Consider the following 21,416-nt stretch of genomic DNA (forward strand, 5'->3'; position numbering starts at 1 on the left):
TCTAAGAATTCCAGAGAAGAACACAAAGTAATGAACTTGTCCTCAGAAAACTTTTATTTTCAGAAACATTTAAGAAGTATTTTTCGTGTTTATGTGAATGGTATAAAAAATAATGTTTCAGTATCTGTATGAATACAAGTTTACTTTTCTATAATGACTTCAAAAAACACCTGCAAGAGGTAACTCTGTTTTAGGTAGCCTTTGTATTTGTAGTGTTGAGTAAGTATCTTAGATGTTATTTTATGCAGTAGATTTTTGACGTCTCATATGAAATATTAAATACACTAACTCTCATATAGTTATAAAAATACTCTGCCTTCAGAGATTGTATAAACATTGGTAGCTGAACAATATTAACCTATTTTTCTTCTTATTCTATTTTATAAAAAACACAAGATTGCTACTTTTATTAACCAGTAAAGTAGTTTTAGTCAGAAGCACCATATTTAATGTAAAAATGGTGTAGAATGAGAACATTTTGAGTGTTCAGATTTTTAAGTAAGCACTTCAAAAATCAGAGGTGGTTCCTACTGGGAGCACATTGGCTGCGGAGAAATTGATGATCTGTGAGAGCCTGTGGGTGTTCTCCCACTCACATGTGGGTGTTCTCCCACTCACAGTTGTTTGTGCATCTTCCTTGTGTTTATTCTGTGAATGGCAAGGTGTTTTGCACAAGCCATGTAAGGGTGCATGGATTGAAAATCAATATGATAGGAAGGTCTTACTACTTGAAAGTGTTCTAAATTCTAATACAATATAAAAATTATGATAATAAGACTTGTTCCCCAAAGCCATTTGCTCTCAGGTAGGTTAAAGAAATAGCTCCATCAGTACAGGAGATGGCTCTCTTTTCTCTGTGGCTCTCTTTTTGTGGTTATGCAAGGTAACTTCCTTTTGAGGAGTTGAAAATTTTGGGGAATTGCATTCCACAGAGTCTTTGTGAAGAATTAACTTAAGCTAAAAGTATTGTTAGACTGAATTTTATTTTTGGTTATAACAGGAGCATGTTATGGTTATGCAGGTACACGGTGGGTAGGGGAAGCCCGTGGTTGCTGAGGAGTGGATGCCATAGTGCTCTTACAGCTCTCCTTTACAGCCTGGCTGGTATCCCCGTGCAGCTGGGGTGCTTAGCCAGAAAAGTAGCTCTTCCTTTGCATCTTCATCTTGGCAGTTGGATGGAGGGTGACCCTTCCATATTCCTGCTTTGCTCCTGGATCCATTTTGCTGTGGACTGAGGTCTTAGCCTTGACGCTGCAGGGCTGTGTCTGAGTGTGTGGCATTCAGGGAAGTGAGCACTCTGTCCATCAGCCCATGTGAAAAGCAACCCTGGCCATGGGCTCATGGGAATTAGAACAACTGTAGTTCCTTTGTTTTCCTGGTTTTCCTTCTGTCCATCCTCAGCAGAGATTTTGTTACCTTGCAATCTTTCTGCAGGGAGGTCTTGGGACAGAGCGAGGTGCACAAGTGCATGAGTTGCTTGTCTGGGTTCAGGTGCAGAAGAAGCCATTCGGTTGCCAGACCAGTTGGAACAACATGTTTTCTTCTACTTAGTGTAGAGTGCAGAGTGTGAGGGGTTTTGCAGAGTTTGCAGACTTGTCCAGCTGACTACTTGCAGGGCATTTCCAGGATAAACTGTCCCGGGCTATTGATTTTCTTGGGAATCTTTTGACATTCCTCCTGTTTAAGCAACAACCTCCAAATACTCACGCTAATGGAAGAAGACCAAGTAAAATATACTGGTAGACTGCTCTTTTTCTCATTTCAGGGTATCAATATATTTTGGGCTGCAGAAAAATAACTGCCTTATTCATCTCCTTTGAAGAATGAAACAAAATGAGAATTCCTTGATAGCATAAAATGAATAATAATAATAAATAATACAAATAAATATTTACAGATTTTGTAAAATAAAATTTGTCCACCTCATGTGCCCTCTCTGCATGCAGATACTTGAAATTATTGTAGCATATTCTAGGATGAGACAAGGAAGGAGCTTTGTGGTGTGGAAACAGCTTGGAAAAGTTAGCTGCTGGGAATCTGACAAATTCTGGCATGAAGTATATACCATAGTATTTCAGTAAATATCTTCTGTTAGTTCTGGCTAAAGCTGTTTCTCCACTAAGAAAGATGATCTTCATCTCTGGGCTAGAACCAATCACAAATTCTAATGAAATTTGGCAACTGCAAGCATGAAAAGTCATTGATCCAGAAATTCACGAACTGTCTTTCATGTAGCAAGATTTCCTTTTGAACCTCAGTTGAAGCTCTTTCTACTGGCTTATTCTTGATTTTGAACTTATAGGAATAATTTTTTTACTCTCTTCAGATTTGGCAATGTGAAATTAAAAAATGGAGTGAGAGGCACATAATTAAGCATGCAGTGTAACTGTATGTTTTCAGCACTGTAGAAGGAGAGGAATGGGGGAAAAAAAACTAGAGGGGAAATAAAAATTAAAAAAAAAAAAAGGAAGAGAAAAAGAAAAGACATTGCCAAAGTTTTTCTAAGGTGTAGAAAATGTTCTTCATTTCCAAAAGAGAACAATTTATGCTCCCTGTTGTTGTAGGGGACTTGGAAAACTACATGTAAAGATGCTTAACTTTGCACATTCTTCAAGCAGCACTAATTTCCTACTGTTCACTAGGCATAGTTTTAAACAGTAAGGGTGTATCTAGAAAAGAATTGAGGATGTCTGCTGGTCTGTCACTCCGTGGAGACCAGCAGGTGTTATGTGTTATGGTCCCATTGTGGGCATTATCTGAATGATCTTCCAGTGTAGGCTGGATTGCTGTACTATCTGGCTACTGGGAACACTGGAGTTTTCTGCAGAAGGTGATCTTTAATGTTAAGAGTTAAAGAAGATTTTAGCATATTTAGTTGAAGCTGAGCTTCTTATTCCCCACTCCATGGCTGGAAAGACCTTGTTTGGTCACCATTAGTTTTGTGTAGTTAACCAAACTTTGCAGCTTCCAGACTGTTCTCTGACCTACCTCCAATGAAAGGTCAGGCACAACATCACATATACTGGCAGAGAGCAGCACTATCTGCCCTCCCATGTCATGGTCATGGCAGCTCTGCTGCCGTGTGTCCCCTGTGGATGAGGAGGGTTGGTGGCATTTCATCTCATTACTTAAACACGCAAATGTTTCATTTGTCTGTGGGGATTCAGCTTGATACTTGCAACTGAATGACAGAAAGTAATATTCTTGAGATCTTTATGCTCTGTGCTTTGCCTCTGAGCTGTATTAGTCCCTGCGTGCAGAAGAGCCTTCTGCTAAATATTGTTTATCTGAGCACATGGGGGTGGCATGACGTGGCCTTTTCCTACTTCTGCTTGAGATCTTTTGCTCTTTTTGGTCATCAGCAGCAGATAGGAGTTCAGTGGAACGTTAACTCACAGATAGTTGATAATGAGAGCATTTGATAATGAGAGCATGTTTCATGAATGTACCAACATGCTTCTAATAATCCTAGTAAATGTTTCTGTCATGGAAACAGGAGCAAGTGCCATTAAAATGGCAGAAGCTGTTGGTAATTTTTAATAGAAGTTCAGGACTATGTTCACTCTGTCTTATTATAGACATTAGTTGTAAATGTTGTTTGCTGCGTTGGAAACTCAGTAGAGTGCATAGAGGCAATTCCTTCCCGTGTGTTCTGGGGTTTTTTTGTATTTTGTGCATGTAGCTATGCACATATAATTTCTGTCCAGAAACCCTAACCTTTTAAATTATTGTGGTCAAGTTTTCTTCAGTTAAAAATCTGTCTAAATAATTTCTGTAATGAAGCTATCTGGATTTTGTGTAACTCAGGTTCAGATCCACCTCCAGGCACTGATATCCCCAAATTGTTGATTTCTGCAGCTTGACAATGACCTGTGATATACAGGATTGCTTTTATATCTCAAAAAGCCCCCCAGCTCAATTCTTGATGACTCCTGAACTTCTCTGCAGTGGAGCAAGGCTGGAGCCAGCCATGCTTATCCCAGCCCGAAAAGGAGGGCTGCCAAGTGCCTGCTCAGTGGCAAGGAGCTGCTCCACATAAACATGGAGAAGTAGCAGATTAACAGCCAGACATCTCCAAAGATTGAGCATTCATCTGATGACTGGCAAAGAAATACCTCTTCCCTTACTGCTTCAAAAATAACTGATGTAAACAACTATCACACGTAACTTGTTCATAGTTCCCATAATTAAGATACCAGTAGGATCCCATCTTCCACCCTTAATTTACCATACCCTGTGTACCACCAGAATGTTTAGTGATGGTGCCATTGTGGTGTCTTACTAATCCAGAAGTTTGGGAGTTTTTTCCCATTCTGAACCTTGGTGGAAATGCTGCAGGTTTTCATTTCCTTCCCAGGGAGTGGCTGGTGTGTGGGATTTCCTTCACTGGGCAGTTTCCACAGAGGGGCTGCTGATGGACAGCCTGCAGGTTCTGAAGCCCTCTGGGCAGTGCAGGCTTTTACTTCTGTTCAGGTCAATTTGTGATGTAATTCATGAGCCAGTGGATGAGGAATTAGGTTTTTTTGATGGAGAGTAGAGAAGGAGAGAGATTCCAGTACCAGCTTTGTAAGGACTTGTGTTGGCGACAAATCTCTTGCTAATTACACACATACCTGATGAATTGCAATTAAGCATGTTTAACTCTTTGGCATCTGTAAATGATCCACATGGGAGTTCTCACTTCACACATGAGGTCAGGCAGTGATGTACCAGGCTGTGTTGGCAACAGATGTTGAAAGGAACTTTTTTCTCTGGTAAGTCAGAAATGGACATAAACTAACAGTAGTACTGAGCCCCTAATACCTGGTGCTGCAGGGTGCTGCTCTTCTCCCCACCCCTTTTCCTCCTCACATAAAAGCACAGTGGTGGCCTGGGGATGAGAAAGGGGTCATGACATTGGAACAACAGCTAGTTTTTTTCTGACTGAAACTCACTGATGAAATAAATTATACACATTTTAACATTCCTTGTTCTTCCCAACTGAGCTCTTCAAGTTACAGTGTAAATCCTATTCTTGCATCTATGTTTTTTCTCTCCTATCCAGGAAAATGTTGCAAGCATCTTTCTTCTTTTCTGAGCCTACCCAAAGCATTTAGACCATAAAAAATCAACAGTTTTCGTAGCACTGCATTATGTTTAGTAACAGGAGGAATTTTTCATTAAGTTTCAGGGGATGTTTCAAAGTTGTGGTAAGAAAAATATCTGCCAACTTCCTTCCTGTGTCTCAGAGTGCTGAAGTTTTATCAACTCAAAGCAGCCAGGAATTTATTCCTGTCACTGTAAACTCTTGCTTGCACTGCAGAATGAATGAAGATGTGTAATATAGTGTCTTCATTACAATAGAACTAAATATCAATCACAGTATTATTAGCAAGGTATGATCTCTAATGAAAGCAAAATAACGTCAACAGCAGCAAAGTTGATGATGTTTCCTACTGTCACACAACTGTTTGAAAAAGACATAAATTTTTTGCAAAAATTTTGACATCTGGGGTACTAGAAGTGTATTTTTCTTATATGCGTAGCAGTAGAATGAAAATAGGTAAAGAGGTAATCCTGTATGTTTTAAGGAAATCATGAAGAATGTACCCAAAACCCTGAGTCTGTAGCTCATTAAAATATACTGAAACACAATTTTTTGACAGAGATGAGTAGAACATTTGTAAAATCTGACATTTTTGTCTTTTCTTTTGGCATATAAAGATATTTGCATTTTAGAAAAGAACCCAGAGAAAAGAGACATAGAAGGTGAAGGTAATTAAATTTTAATTTCAGTTTTAAAGATCTTTCTCTAATTAGCTTTAAAAGTCAGTGTCTAAGTAAATTGAGTTTCAGGGTGCAATCATAATTTTCTTCCTGGATCCTAGTATTCAAAAGTAAGAAGAAAGAATATTAGATAAAGAGAAGGAAGATTGTTATTTTAAAGGCCTTTCAAGATAAGGATTTAACATTACCTCATTATTAAAATATAACTGTGGCAGGTTGTTTTTTTATTTCTGAATTTCAAAGTCATTCAGCAGTCATGGTTGGGGAAATGGGAAACTTATGTTCTATTAAAAGAAAAAACTGAAAATTATACCAGAAAAGTAAAGACTTTTCTTCTTTCTTCTGCTTTGTAACAAGATTTCTTTTTGGTGGCTTGCTTTCATTCTTTTCTCTGTTATCCATTCTTTCAGTTTTGATCATAGGCATGCCAACATAATGTTCTATGTTTCTTAAAGGTGTGCTGGCATGCAGTGGGCTTTTGTTGGTGTGTTTTACACAGCAAGATGTCTTTTCTCTGCATTTATGTGATGGCTGGGGACACAACCTACTGCATTCTTCTGCTTTCTGCCAGACCACGCTGTGTGTTTTTAGTGCTGTGTCCCAGCCTCTGGTGTGGCTGCCTGCCAGAGCTCCAACTGCGTGGGGCAGTGGTGGGAGGAAGACAGGCTAATGATGACTTGTCATGGTTTAATGTGCAAATGATTATAAATGTGCCATTTTAAAACTAAAGATACAAGAAAACAGAGAATATTTGATAACATTGAAAATATGTCTGTGAGAAGTACATAAGCTGTTGTTTGACAATGAATTGCTAGAAAAACAACTAAAAACAGTTGGTTTGTACATGAAGTAGTTATAAATATCTGGAATCGTGTGAAAAAAATATTTTTTTTCTCTGTAAGAGCATTGGAAGTCTTGTCATTTAACCAAGAGTTCTGAATGTAGAAAATTTTATTTTAAAGTTGATCTTTTTACGCATAAACATACTTTCAAGTAGAGAAATGCTAATTATCTAGACTATGTCACCTGTCTTGTAATTCAGAAAGGGAAAGCCATGAATACTTGGCATTTGCAGGTGACTGCTGTGTAATTCATGTAGTATTGCAAATGTTGAAGCATTTGATAGAAATTTAAGTGTTTTGAAATGTGACCAGAAACACTTCAGTATGGATTAAAAATCAGCATAGAAATCTCAGAAGTTGGAGACAGTCTAGAGATTGTTGTCCAATAGGGTTCATGAGACTTCCTGTCACTTTTGGTTTTATTTAACATCTTTAAATCTAAGAGAATCAGTACTGTAAAGAGTATGTTAATTAAATTCCTAGTTGTTAATAGACAGGGAAAATAGAACAACGTGAGTGAAGGAAAGATATATATAACCCAACAGATATGTACTACACAACTGAATACAGTTTGATTCAGCCTGAATAAATAGAAGATAATGTATAAGAACATTGATCTAAACTGAACTTATACTTTAATTATCAAGACAGATGCTGAAGCAAGACTACAGAAGAAGTTTCAGAATTTCTTTGGATATTCTGGGTTGATACCATGACAATAAAATACCCAAATATGATTACTGTTGACTATGTATTAGCATCAAAGTTCCAAAAAATGACAGGGAGGATTTAAACAGCACTGAGGGTATTTCATAAAAGAAATACACTATTCATGGTGCCTTCTGAACAAGTTAAGACTAGAATAATATTTACAAAAATGAACAGCAATAGTGACTTCAAAGAGGCAAAGGTTATGTGCTGTGTAGCACTGTTTAGGGGAGATTTGAGAGGTCTGTGACATACGAAAAGAGAGTTTTTTAAGGGAAGGGAGGTGTAAATAGTGGCAGGAGGATAAATGGGGAGAATAATACAAATAAACAAATCCTGGGGATCTCGACATTTGGAAATGCTGAATATTTTTTTAATGATTCTGGGAGAGAGAAAAATACTGCTCTGGGCCATGAGGAGAAAGTTGGTGGTGTGTGTATAAATAAATAAGTATATGTATATCCTCCTCCTTTCCTGTGATGTTCAAAAGTATGTTTCTGAAAAGACCTACAATTTGTGGTAGCTTTGCAGTGCTCCTGTTTTGTATCCCTCCCAGCTGCCATCTCCCTAGAGTGTGCCTGTCTTCTTCTGCAGGACAGATGGTGCTGTTTTCCCAGCAGTGGTTCTTCACCTCTTGGAATGGCTTAATGTGTGTTTTTTTTGTTTTTTTTTTTTTTTTTTTTTTTTTTCTCTTTCATTTCTAATTCAAGATATCTACATTTGATTTGCACTGTTTTGTTAATCTTGTAGAGAAGTCCTGGCTTATGTTAGCTCCTGCTAAGGTTTAATGTAGTTTGTAGATAAGTTCACAATCAGCTGGTTTTTGCCTCCAACTATTTTTCTTCTATCCATAGTCAAGTCTACAACAGCCTCTGTGGTCTTTGGAAATTACCATCACCTTGTCTTTAGAGGTTTGCAAATATGAAAGTTGAACTGATATGGGGATTTGAGCTTTTGAATGTCATAGAGGGGGTGTTTGGCTCTTGCTGTGTCCAACTGAGTGGAACAAGGAGATGAACTGAACCTACTGAAATTGGAACCAGAACTCCAGGAGCTGTGCTAGAGTGTGAAACTCAAGGCTAATCTAAATATTTTAAAAGAGATATTTCAATTAAATATAGACAAAGCCTTAGCTTGTAGTTCCAAGTACTTCAAGCTGAAAGAAGCAGTCCTGCTTTCCTCAGCCCCGGGATGGCCCTGATTCATCCTTTCTCTTGGGCTCCAGATGAGGATTTGAGCAGAATGATGAGCTGGATGGGTGGTGGAGGCAGCAAGGCTGTTCAATTTCTGTCTCCCATCCCCAGACTGTTTTTTTAATGCTGATGTAGGATCTGTGTGCGTCATGTGTATACAGGGCACCCTGTTGATGTACATACATTTCTATGGGATCACTTTCAGGATCTCTGTCTAACCTGAGCAGCTTTTTGGTTAAAAGCTACTCTTTCCCACAGAGTTTTTTGGTTTCACTGATTTATCATTTTCCCAGAGATGTCTCCTAGAGTGTGGAGAGAAAAAAAAAAATCCTCTTCCACTCTACTCATCTGTCATGAGCCTGATGGTCTGTGTGGGATGGCCAGAAATGACTCCGAGATCATTTTTTCATTTCTGTGCCTTAAATCCACTGCAAACCAAATTGCACAAACTGCAGTCACACTGGGGAGCCGAAACTTTCACAGAGTAAAATTATCTTGGCCATGCTATATAAATATAACTATGTATTTTTCTAGTCATGCCCTCCAAGCTGACATGCAAGAGGAAATTGGGATGGGAAGGTATATATTAGCTCTGCTCTGGGGGACAGCCATCCATTGTGCTGAGTGCCTGCGCGCGGGGCAACATACTCAGCTTTATGGATGAAATTTGCCAGATCCTCAAATACTTTTGCTCGTGAGCATATTTAAAAATCAGAGAAGGTGATGACCCTTTTAAAATAAAAATGGATTTGCTGGCAGGAAGGGAAGGTACAACTCTGTGTTCTTTACATTTAAAGATGGTTATAAAATGTGTATTGGCTGTTTTTATAATTTATAGTGAAACTGCTGTTGCTTTTAATAAAATGAGACTTCCAGTCAGAATTTCATGATTATGAATGTGAGCATTTTGTTATACAGCTTGGATATATCCTACAAATAACCATCTTCTAGCAGAATTCTGGCTATATACATAACTTAATGGGATTCTCTGTCAACATAATTCTTTCTGAAGTTGACTCTTGGTTGAATACTTCAAGTCCTTGAATGTGACTCAAGAGCTGCGTTAGTAGGGTAACTTTCAGGATTTTTAATTTAATTTTTCTTTATTCCTTAGACTTTTAAAACTTCCTGTAATTCATTATTAGATTTACCATTTCAAGTGCTTATTTAAAAGGCACCTTAGCTGCAGAAGCAAATCAATATTTACAGTGCATTAGTGCCACAGAGAATTTGAAGCCTTGTGATTAGAGTTCATTGCTGTTTTATCCACTCTTCAAAGAAACCACAGACTTCAAACAGTATCAGCCATCATCCTGGAATCGGTGACATTGCATCAGTCCCATGCGTACTTTATCTTGTGGTTTAATTATTAAGTTCTTTTCCTTTGATTTTCCTTTTAATATTTCAAAGTATATCCTCTTCAAATCTATAAATTCTAGTCAAATTCTGTAAACTAGAGGATTGTAATCAACAATATATTGGTTTAAAAAAATCTGTTCAATATATTCTTTTATGTTGTTGTTTTAATGGAGAGTAAACAGAACTGAAGAGAATGCAGGAGATAGATGATGTTTCCAGCTTGTGGTTAACATAGTGCGAACAAGATTTAGTTCTTAGATTAAGACCTATTGACCATTGCCAAGCAGCATGTGTTAGAGCCAGCTCTGTGTGCCTGTCCCCTTCCAGTAATAAAAAAAAATAATGCCATATGTTTAAATTTCTTGTTAACTTGGGAAATACATAGATGCAACACACATACATTTTTTGTCTTCTATAATTCATTTTATTGCGAAGTTTGCTTTGTGAAGCAAATTACTTCTTACGTATGGAACCATTTCCATAAGAAGAGACTAGAAGAGATCATTTGTATCTTCATATTGACAGAATACTCTTTTTAAAAAAGATGTGATGAAATGTTCCGTAAACGTGAAAATATCTTAATAGCTAAACTTACTGAAATTAAACTAGTCATACTAAAGGTGGCTCATCTGTGATTTTGTAGAGAAGCTTCTCATGTTAATGTTCTCTCTAGAGCATATTAATATTTGGGAATTCCATTGTATGATTGACTACCTGTATTTTGAAGAGTCTGTAATCGCCATTGTGCAAATTGTCAGGTTTTCACTACAAAGCAAAAGCCAAGGCAGCAACAATGGCTTGCTCCTCTCCAGAAATGCTGGTTTGATTTCCTTTCTTTCTTTGTTGGCAGTTTGGCTTCTCTTCTTACAGAAGTTCACCCAAGTGAACTTTTGTTTTGTCAAGCAATTTGAAGAAGAAGTGTAAAAATACAAGAACATTTTGCTATCACCATGCTTATATATAGACGTACAAGCATAAGGAGCAAGTGAACTCATGTTTGAAAATTGTAATTCTGTGTTGTGGGGTGGGTAGTGAAGGCAAACATGGTAATGTGCACGGGCTGCTGCTTGGAACAAATATAGATTGGTATTTTTCTTAAGTGGCACTGCATACTACAGAGCCCCCTTTTGGCTCAGGCTGATCTAATAAAGGAGAAAGCGTGTTGGGGGCTGTGCCAGCAGCACGGGCACTGCTGGGAAGGGGTCACTTCATCCTGTGTGCTGGGGCACTGGCTGGGGCTGCAGCTGAGCCACCTCTGCTCAGAGATCTCCTGTGGTTTGATAGGGCACTGTTTGTGTGTTTGTCATCCAGGGGGAAAGGAGATGCTTTGCCTTCAGCTGCTTCATGAAAGCTGAAGTAGTTGAAAACAAGGCAATCAAAGAAACACCCTCTATTAGAGTCTATGAGTATATACTGAGAAATCAGATTCTTAGTAGACTTAACTCTGCCCATTAATACTTCCCTTCATAATTAGTGATCTTTCATGAAATATTCCTTTAATTAATTCTAGTTCCATTATGCACTTACGTGTATATCTATAAATAAGTGTATACATATTTAGAAAATAAAGTGTTTTATTTGCTGGAAATTACCTTTTGTTATGAAAATTAAAAATAAAAAAATGAAAGCAAAGAGCAACAGCTGTGGGGAAAAAAAACATTAATTCTTTGTTGTTCTTGTTTACCAGAATGAACATAACATAGATTGACTGTTTTGGTGTTCGGTCATGTAACACTTGTTTATATCTCAGCAGCAGGAGTCCTTGTGAATTAAAAAAACCTCACATGTTTTCATTGTGTGGCAAGACTTAGTGTATTTTTCAGTGTATTCATAATGCCCTGCAAAATAAGATTTTTTAATATTATTAAATGTAGCATTAACATGAAGCTATTGTCGAGATTGAAACAAATAATTTAACAAACAACTCCTGTCATTGTGTTTTCCTGTTAGTATTGCCAGACATGCATCCTCAGTTTCCTTGGGAACTGTTTCATCGAAGCATTAAAACCTAGTCCTGGTTTTTATTCTCAACTGTTGTCCATTGTGCCTTTCCCACTGACTCAACTGCTTAGGTGCCATTGCTTTCACCTCTTTGCTTTGCACTTTGCATTCAGAGTTCTCAGTGCTGCAATAAAGACAAATAAAACTGATAAATCACAGCCTCTCTGTTCTGATGCTGAGTGGAAGAGTACTAAGAGGTCACAAATTCAGGCAATGAAACTTCTGTTTGGTCAAGGAGACGATAGATGTGTTGGTATTTGCTGTAGGATAAGAAATGAAATTGGAAAAAATTAAGTTGTATTTCAAAAGAAACTAACTTTAATGTGCCATTAAAGTTTCCAGAATGGATGTGACCTCTACATATATTAAGGAAACCAAATCTCTTTCCAATCAGTCTACCTTCCTTCTGCATCATTTTTTACTAATGAAATATTTTTCTCCTGTCAGTCATGCCAGCTGGAAGGCTGAGGGAATCAGGGTTAATCAGCGCAGATCTTGCTTGAGCTGTCAGGAAGAGGCAAAGGAAGAATGCAGAGTAGAAAACAGTCTCTTCCATAAGTTTTGAGAGGGAAATGCAGAGTATATTTTAGATGGTCAGAAGGCTGCCTTGGTTGCCTGCAGCTTCCAGGCAGCACGTTGTGCTAGCAGTGCCCAGGCTGCAGTCCTTGCAGTGGGGTGGCGGACACGTTGTCCAAGTCCACCCCTTGCCTTGCCACCAGTCTTTGCCTGCTTGCTCTTTAAAATACCTGTATGTCACCTTAACCTCCTGGTTGTTCAAGTTCATGTTGCATCTCTTTATTTTGCACGACACCCAACAGATAGCTTTGTACTTGGAAAGCCACTGAGCTGTGCTTGGTTCAAAGGGGTTGCTTTTCCCTTCATTTTCTCCTTGTGCAGCCAGGCAGCAAGGCTGTGGTTTTGAGGGAACAGACCTTGTCCCTGAGGTCAATAACTCCTTACTCTGTGAAACCACATTTGGTCGCAGCCACCCTTCCAGAGCTTGAAAAAATACTTTTCCTTTGTCAGAAACATTTTAAATCTAGTCAGTGTTTATTTACTGTCTGTTTTATTCTTCAGATATGCCTCTCCATGTCCGACGTAGTAGTGACCCTGCACTGATTGGCCTCTCAACCTCTGTGAGTGACACAAATTTTCCTTCAGAAGAGCCTTCTCGGAAAAACCCTACCAGGTGGTCCACAACAGCGGGCTTCCTCAAGCAGAACACCCCTGGCGTGCCCAGTGCTCATGAAAGAAAGGTATATTTCTCTCTCTTCTTTAGTAAATAAATTACAAATGTGCATGAATCTTGAATTGTTTTCTGCTTCTCTCATCTGCTCGTGGTTTAAACTTGTGTTTTCTGATGTTGTCCACCAAACCTCATCAGCAGCAGTGAAGTGTTTGAGTTACTCGTGTCCTGCCCTTCCCAGACTCCTGGTGATAACCACAGCAAGGACTCTAAAAACTTGATTTTTGCCCTTAGCTGTAGTTGAATCTATGATTACTCACTATTCTGCAAAGTTTTTACTTTTCACCTTTTTCTTAATGCTGGTAGGCCATGTCTGTAACAATTTTTACTGATTAGAAGGCCTAATGTCAGTGAATAATCTGCATGCCCACAGCTGGTCTGGTTTGTCTGGCTAACACAGCATTGCTAATTTGTACTTTCTGAGGCTCTAGTGAAGTAATACAAAACACAAATTGCAAATTATTTCTCTCCTTGATAACAGTTTTAAAAATAAAACAGTGAAATGTGGTGTATTTTTCCTTCATTTTTTTCAATATGATTTCAATATCTCTACATGAATTGCATTATTTGCTAAAGAAGTCAGCAAGAACCACTCTTCTCAGTGCAATATTAAGAAAAATTGGAAGAATCATGCCCCTTTGTACAGATCCCACGTTGCCCATAATTGTGATGATAACTTGCAGACAAACTCAAAAGGAAAAAAATGTATATTTTCTAATAGAAATGAGTAATTTTAAAAGAATGTTGCACTTTTGGTTGCCATTCTGACTACACAGGACAAAGTCCTCTTGGAAAATATGCAGCTTATTATAGCTTTTATTTTTTTCCCCTCATTCCCGCTAACTGTGTGTAGTATAAACGCAAACTAAGTCTCAGCAGTAAGGATTCACACACCCCAAATAAAGAAGCCTTTATACAATGCTAATGAACCAAACTATTTTCAGTGGGCCTTTGGTCATTTCAAAAGAATCTATGAAAGCTCAGTGCTCATAGGCATTGAGGTCCCTGTTCATGCAGAGGTGTCAGTTTAGCTTGGTATTGTTAGGATTCTCATCAGGATTGATCAGGATTTCAGGCAGGAAATGTTTTCTGTCACTTGTACTGGTGTGGCACAGAAGTGTGTGCCCTTTTGTAAATACGTGTTTTATACTACTCTGATTCAGAGAAGAAAAACGATAATCTAATCCATTTGAAGTATTAACATTTTGAGTTAATTTTTGTGAAATGATAATGAGATGACACTTCCTTACTCCACAAGCATAGATATGAAGGGCTGTACACAGCATAATCAGATTTCTTTGAGTGTCTGAAGTTAGCAGAAATTGGAGAGAATTGAACAGTAGCTAATCTTTCACACTAGTCTCATCATTAGTTGTTCAGCATGTACTTACTCTTGATTTTTATGAAAATATTTCATGTCTGTTGGAGCACAGTGACCAAACTGGAAAGGAATGCATATGATCTCATGTAGGGATGGGAAGCAAGGCACCAGGGAACATTAAACCAAGAAGATTGGAAAGAAATGAAGTTACATTAGTTAGTACAATAGATACTGATACATTCTTTTATCATTTTTGAGCATTCTATGTATTGATCATTTGAATAGAGCAGATCACTATTTTTAATAGGTGAGTTGCAGTAAACACATGGAATTAAATAATTGCTTATGTTATGTGTATTATGAGTTAATCCTGATTTCATTTATGCTAGACTGATTTTTTTCTGTTTTCAGTGTTTTGATTTCTTCATGTGAGTCAAGATTTTGTAGCCAATCCTTTTTCTCTTAGGAATGGGCATTAAGAATTCTCATTTTCTTTCACAGTATTAGCAACAATTTCATTTGAATTATTATTCTAAATGGTGGCATTTTTGAAGTTCCTGTCACCAATCTCTTACCAAAGTACTAACAATGAATTTTTACAAATGTATTTGTGTTATTTGAGCTATAAAGAGTCCTCAGTACTTTTCTTATGTTAGGTTGTTTTCTTCAGCTACTCGGCTAACAAAGAGATGGCTGTGCTTTGTTCCAGACTGTTTCATTGATTATAGATGACACAGACATTTTGAGAAAAGCAATGAGAACAGTCTTAATTTTCTGCTCAGCACATTGGGCTTGAGCACCCATATATCTTTTGTGAGTGGTTGGCACTATGTAATGTTTTCACTGCAGTTCTCTTTCTTGACAGCACAAGAACATATGTTCTTGGGCTGAGATTTGCAGCACAGTTGTAGATTAGCAACTTTGCCCCAGCAGTATCTTGCAGAAACATGAAAAGGGTTTCTGGGAGAGTTGCCAAAAGCTTCATCCACCTACTGACTCCAAGAAGTGACATTACTTTCAGCCCGTCACCTCTAAAGAGAAATAATTGACAGGTAGAAACCCTGTCCAATTTTTGGAGGAATTAGCACAGAGGAAGCTGCATGTGTCTGGCAGAAGGGATTTATTTCTCAGGGACAAATGAGAGAGGACGTCTTGTTGGTGTTTGTTTCATTTTGGGTATGAAGAATTTGGAATGGCAGGAAAACGGGCAGATGCCCAAGCTGAGATGAAATGAAGGGGTGAGAGTGCTGCCATGCACAGAAGGCTGTGAGGAGCCAGGACATATGCCAGTAGTTCTGGGCAAACAGAAAGGGAAAAGGGTGGTGGGGAAGAGTGAAAATATGGGCTGGTTGAAGGATCCTACTACTCTAACTGTAGTGCTGCCTGTAGTTACTGGGATAAATGGAATGAGTCACCAGGATCTCCTGTGTCCCTAAGAAGAGAATGACCAGAGAGAGACAAGAATATGCTTTGGAGGGGCCTGAATTGGTCTTGCAAAGATTTGGATATGTGTTGAACTTGAGATGCATTTCTGTTAGAGTAAGTAGGATGTTGTGATATGAAATCCTTGCCCTAAAACTGAGCGTGCATTCTCATCCATTTTTCAAATCATCTCTTGTAAAGAAACATATTTTTATTATCAGGATATCATAATACATTCTGTATCCTTAGAATTGAAATCTCACATAATTTCTACTTTCTATGTTTTTCACCTGTAAGAGCAACTGGCAATCAAGTGTTTTTTGTTCCAAGGAACTAATTTATTTGCAGAATTTCTTTTTAGTATTTACAAGTTATTGTAGTGCTGTTAACTGTACTTAGCTAGGTAATTCCTGACCTAATCCTTCCCCTGAATGGTTCCAACCAAATTAATAGGTCTTCCCATCTGTGAAATATTCACAAAATTGGCTCCTGATCACCTCTAGTTGGTAAATGTGCTTCTTGGGATTTATTTTTTTTAAATTGAATGTTAAAACCATTTTCAGATGCTTTTGTGTGTGTGAGAGAGACATGTCTGTACTACCTAGTGACTCCTAGCTTGACTTAATCCTGGCTCTTGCTTCCTTGAGCCATTCTAATGAAAAAAGAAGAAATCTCTAAATAGAAATCTCTTCTCAGAGGCCTGGAGTAATACCTGATTTGCAAGGTGTACTTTTGTTTGAATTGTATTGAACTGTACAGGTGAACAGATTGTACACAGCTGAAGCATATCATTTGTGCTTTTTGCCACTTTGGTAAAATCCTTTTTGATATTGTTGTTTTCTGGGTAATTGTTGATTTGAATCACATTCTTAATAATTCAATACTAAAGCTTATTGGCTCAACTAGCTGTCCTTAATAGATGTGAGCTGCATTAATGAAAATCATGTTTCTTTCCCCTTAGATGTTGTGTTACAGTATTGGAAGAGTGTAAATGCAACAACCAATTATGTTGCATCTTATAATGACTGTAAATTAATTATCCCATATATTTTCAGTGTGGTTTTTTAAATTTACAATTCCATTTGTGGTGAGGAACAGCTTATCATTATAAATTAGTTACCTGCCTTGATCCTGCTACTATGAAAGACTGAAGGCTTATCTGGTTAACCTGCCTTGCTTAATGCAGGGATACACTGTGGATAACAGGCTCATGACAAACTTCCCACTGTGACTTTTCTGATTTTGATTCATATGTTACCCTGTCAGAGATAACAACATTGGTACAGCAGAAAGAATTGAAAATGTAGGTTAAAAAGGAGAGCTCAAGAGAGAGAAAAATGTTTGTGCATGGGCTTCTGTGCCTCTGGCTGTTGGGTTCACCCACCTGCAGCAAAGCAAATGGCACACAGTGTACTCTGTGGGGTGGTTCAGCAACAGCAAGCACATAACTCAGTGTACTTGGCACATCATTTTGTAATTGCTTTTTTCCTTTGTTTTTTGTCTTCGCTGTTTATTCGACAGCCACATTTTTTGCTTATTTGTTGTTAAATATGTTTGTCCATATATGTATTTTGAAGTGGAATATCACTGTGCCTTATAGGAATAATAATTTTTTCTAGGAAAAAATGCTTTCTTCCTACTTGGAAACCTAATTTTTTGGGCTCTATAAACCACAGAGAAATAATTTGAAACTTCACGTGAGTGCTCTAAGTCTCATCTAGCATCAACGACCTTAGCTGCAAAACAGTTTGTGTCTCCCATGTTTCCTAATGCAGGTAGTTTTGCTGTTCCTGTGGGTTGAGACTGATGAGTACAAATTTTCAGATTGCTGGGTTGTAGGGTTTTATATTTATGGGAAAGATTCTAATCCTCTTTGTAAATAGAATGAAAAAATATTTCTCTAATGGAACGTGTTTAGATAGGAGAAAAGCATGTATACATATTTTGAAAAACTTCAACAAAAATGGTATTTCAGTTTCAAAATCAAATTTAAGGCAAAAATTAGTTTCATTTACCTTGAAGTCCTTTTAAACACAGCTTAGTGACAATTGTTTTGTCATTGTCACCAAAGACATGGTATTTCAATAAAATTTAAGTATAATTCAGAGAATTGAAGAGCCCTGTATTAAAACTGTGTGTTGGTGTCATTTTGTAGCCAGGAAGTCTAAATGGCAGAGGTAAATCTATTAAATTAACTGGGAAGGTTGTGGGCTAAAAGACTGGGCATCATTCTGGGAGCCTGAGACCAAAGTGTTGCTGATGTTTATTGGGAGCCTTAGCCTCTGGTTTTGGCTCCTTCAGAAGGGAGATACTGTGTACCTGGTGAGCAGTATTGGCAACGTGTTGTAATACAGATGAATCTGCTAAGAGAAGTTCAGGATATCTGCAAAGAGCCTGGCATCTCTGTCATGAGAGGCTTTAAACCCCCACATGATGGATACAGCTTCCTGCTTTTAACCTAAAACTGCAATGTTTTAAACAGAAGTTCTGAGGGATTCAGTAGCTGTGAATATTTCTTCATCCTGGTATTTTTGAGCAAGTTCTTTTCATTTTCAATGAGATGGTCATGAGTTTTGTAATTTCAGATGTGGTTTTGCATAGACTGAGAGGAAGGGAAAATGAGCATGGGTTGTCCACAGGTGATGAACTAAAGTGTTTTAATATGTAAAATGTTACAGGAGAGACGTTCCTGAAAGTCAAGAAAACAGAAGTTACATGCATCAGTTTTCGTTCTTTGTGATAGTAACTTGTTGCTGGCAGCTTGTTGCATGGTGATTAAACAATTTAGAGGAATTGTATCCAAAGAGAGCACAATATGATATCAACATAGTATGTGTTGTTTTTGTTCTGGGTAGTGTGTAAAATTCATGACTTTCACAGAATCACAGTTCAGCTGAGGTTGGACAGGCTCTCTCTGGAGATTGTCTAGTTCAGCCTGCCTGGTCAAAGCAGGGGCAGCTAGGGCAGGTTACTCAGGTCTGGGTCCAGACAGGTCTTGAGAATATACATCTCCGTGGATGGAGCCTGCGCCACCTTTCTGGGCAACCTCTTCCAGTGTTTGATCATTCTCAGGATAAGAAAGTTGTTTTCTTATGTTTTGATGGAATAATTTGTGTTTCTTCATGTGCCCTCTGCCTCGGGTGCTTTCATGAATACCATGAAGAATTGTCTGTCTTTAGTATGATAGCTGGTGATATTCTAATGCAATGAAAATTCTATGAAAGAGTTCAAAATTCCTGACTTTCAAAATGTGAAAACAAATATAATATTTCTTATCATCACCAACAGGTTGGGAATAATAGACACAAAGTGAAAAATCCTTGTCTAGTGCCCAGAGGTAACAGGCAGTGTGCATCATTTGATGCTATGCTGTTCCATTAGCTGAGGGCTGTGTACATGGACAGGATTCAGCTGTTGGCATTCAAAAGTCAGTCATGACCACATGTTAAGCAGGGAAAAAGCCAACAACAAAATGAATAAATCTGAAGTGAAGGTGTAATTTTCTCCATCTCCTTTGTTGCTTTGCCTCCTTTTGCTCCAAGTCATCCAATTGTGGATGCCCATCTGTCAAATCTCCTCTCTGCCCCTCTAAAGATATCAGTGCAAGATCTGAGAGCTGGTGAGTTTTTTCTGCTTCTGCTCTCAGGCTGAGCAAGTCTGTTAAACACATTGCCTTTGTTTTGCATCAGCAATGTAGGAAGAGTGTGTATTTGTGTCCCAGTGCTGTGCTATCCCATGCCTCCCTCCAAGTGATGGGTGAGCAATGTCTGGGTGAGCAATGTCTGCTCCATTGCTGAGGGGACTCAGTGCTGCATCATGAGCTGGGAGTGCCAAGGAGGGTCAGGGTGAGTGAGTCTTTTACTCGTGATAAAGGAGTGGTGGAGTGTGCACAGGTTGTTTGTCTTTCCACTTCGGTAAATGCAGTGTACAGCACCTCTCTGAGAGCCACTGAAAGCTATGCTGAAAACAGAAAGCTCTCAGGTATATGGTATAGGATAATTGCTGACTTTTCCTCTGCCATTTTTCTAAGTGAGGGTGTACTTTGTAAATTCCCATATTTAAGTGTTTGTCTCTACTGATTTTAATTTTTTATGTTTTTGCAGCTCTCCCTTGGTTTGAGGGTGAAAGATTAGTTCTGAAAGAGTAGGTTGATAAAAGATTGAGTAAGTTTAAAAAAAACCCCAAGGGTTAGATGTTCAGGTTTAGTGGATTTTTTTATTTCCAAAGATTAGAAGCACATATATTTTTCTTGGTAATAGCTGGATCTGTGTTTTGACCTGCTTTCATCTATTTAGCTGTAACCTACAACCATGCAACCATATACACTTGCCAATCAAGAGGTTTTGCAGATTAAAATATTTGTCTGTCTTGCTTTCTGATTATTAAGTTTATATATAGGTGCAAAGCACGTTTGGTTTTTGGCTGAATGTATAGCTAGCAAGAAAAAGAAGGTTGCAGGTTGTGCTCCCCAACAGTGTTCAGAGCTGAACCTGCAAGTTTTAAACAGGGAATATTTTACCATACTTTGCTAAATTTGTTGCATTTTTAAATTCACTTATCTCATCTAGCAATGAATTAAGACAAGACAACCAAGCCTTATTAGAATAAAATTCACTCATATGTGGAACTAATCAGTGCAAAGGAGTAGTAAGGCTGGGGAGGAGATGTTAAGCTTTAGTTAGTGGGGAAAATCAGCTCCAGTAAATACAGGAATTCCTGGTCATCTTTTGCAATTACTTCTGTTATGACTGATTCCGAGGCTGTCACTTGGTGTGGTTTTGTTTCACAGCCTGATGAGATGATCATTGTGTGCTGCCATCCAGTTTTATTGTCTCTTTATAAACAAGCTCTTCACCTCTTGTGTACAGATGTCCAGCTAAAGACCATTGCCTGCTGAGCATGTGAAGTCAATTAAATGTGGACAAAAGCTAAAACAATAAGAAGAAAGAAGGGAAGCTGTTCAGTGTGAGGAAGAGCTGTGGGACTACAAGGAGCCAAGGCTGTGTGTGCTGCTGTAAACTCAGATAGAAGAGAAACACTGCTACAAGCCCCTGGCCTGGTTCCTCTCTGGGCGTTTCTCCACAGACCCCGGGAGGAATTCTGGCCGAGGTCTGAAGTGAATGGGCAAGTTGGATGAGGTGATGGGTGCTCTGCAGGGAGCCCAGTGGAGTTGCTGGTCCATATCATTCCATATGGAGGAGACAGTGGTGTGTGAGTGCCACCAGGGAAGAGTGACTGGCTGGGCATGTGTGAAGGTACCACGGGTTTGGGATGTTGCCTTTGTGCTTCTGACCCTAAAAACCTGCTCTTCTCCATGCTGCCCAGTGTAATGAAGAAAGGGGAAAATCAGTTCCATTAGTTGGAGAAGACAGACTGGTTACCTCATAGCCAGCCTCCTTTCTTCATTTCAGAGCATCAGATGCAAGTTTCTAAACATACAGACAGCCAGTTGCAGCATTTCAGTGGTATGGCCAACTAAAAGCATCTACTCGACATTTAAAGGCTGCTGGTGGTGGTTTATAAGATGTTCTTCATTTCAAGATCTAAACATAAGGTCA

At 38.4% G+C, this 21,416-nt stretch overlaps 1 protein-coding gene across 23 annotated transcripts in view; it reads left to right on the forward strand.

Annotated features, from left to right (window-relative positions):
- PARD3 (par-3 family cell polarity regulator) overlaps positions 1-21,416 on the forward strand; it is a 443,499-nt gene that overhangs the window by 165,057 nt on the left and 257,026 nt on the right. For all 23 annotated transcript variants that reach the window (XR_008436211.1, XM_053972924.1, XM_053973078.1 and 20 more), the window contains one exon: positions 12,947-13,125. Coding sequence is in view for 22 of the 23 variants with exons in the window: in XM_053972924.1 (XP_053828899.1) it covers positions 12,947-13,125 (179 nt within the window). In the remaining variant the exon portion in view is untranslated. The remainder of the gene's footprint in view (positions 1-12,946; positions 13,126-21,416) is intronic.

This window comes from Vidua macroura, chromosome 1, assembly GCF_024509145.1.
Source record: "Vidua macroura isolate BioBank_ID:100142 chromosome 1, ASM2450914v1, whole genome shotgun sequence".
NCBI lineage: Eukaryota > Metazoa > Chordata > Aves > Passeriformes > Viduidae > Vidua > Vidua macroura.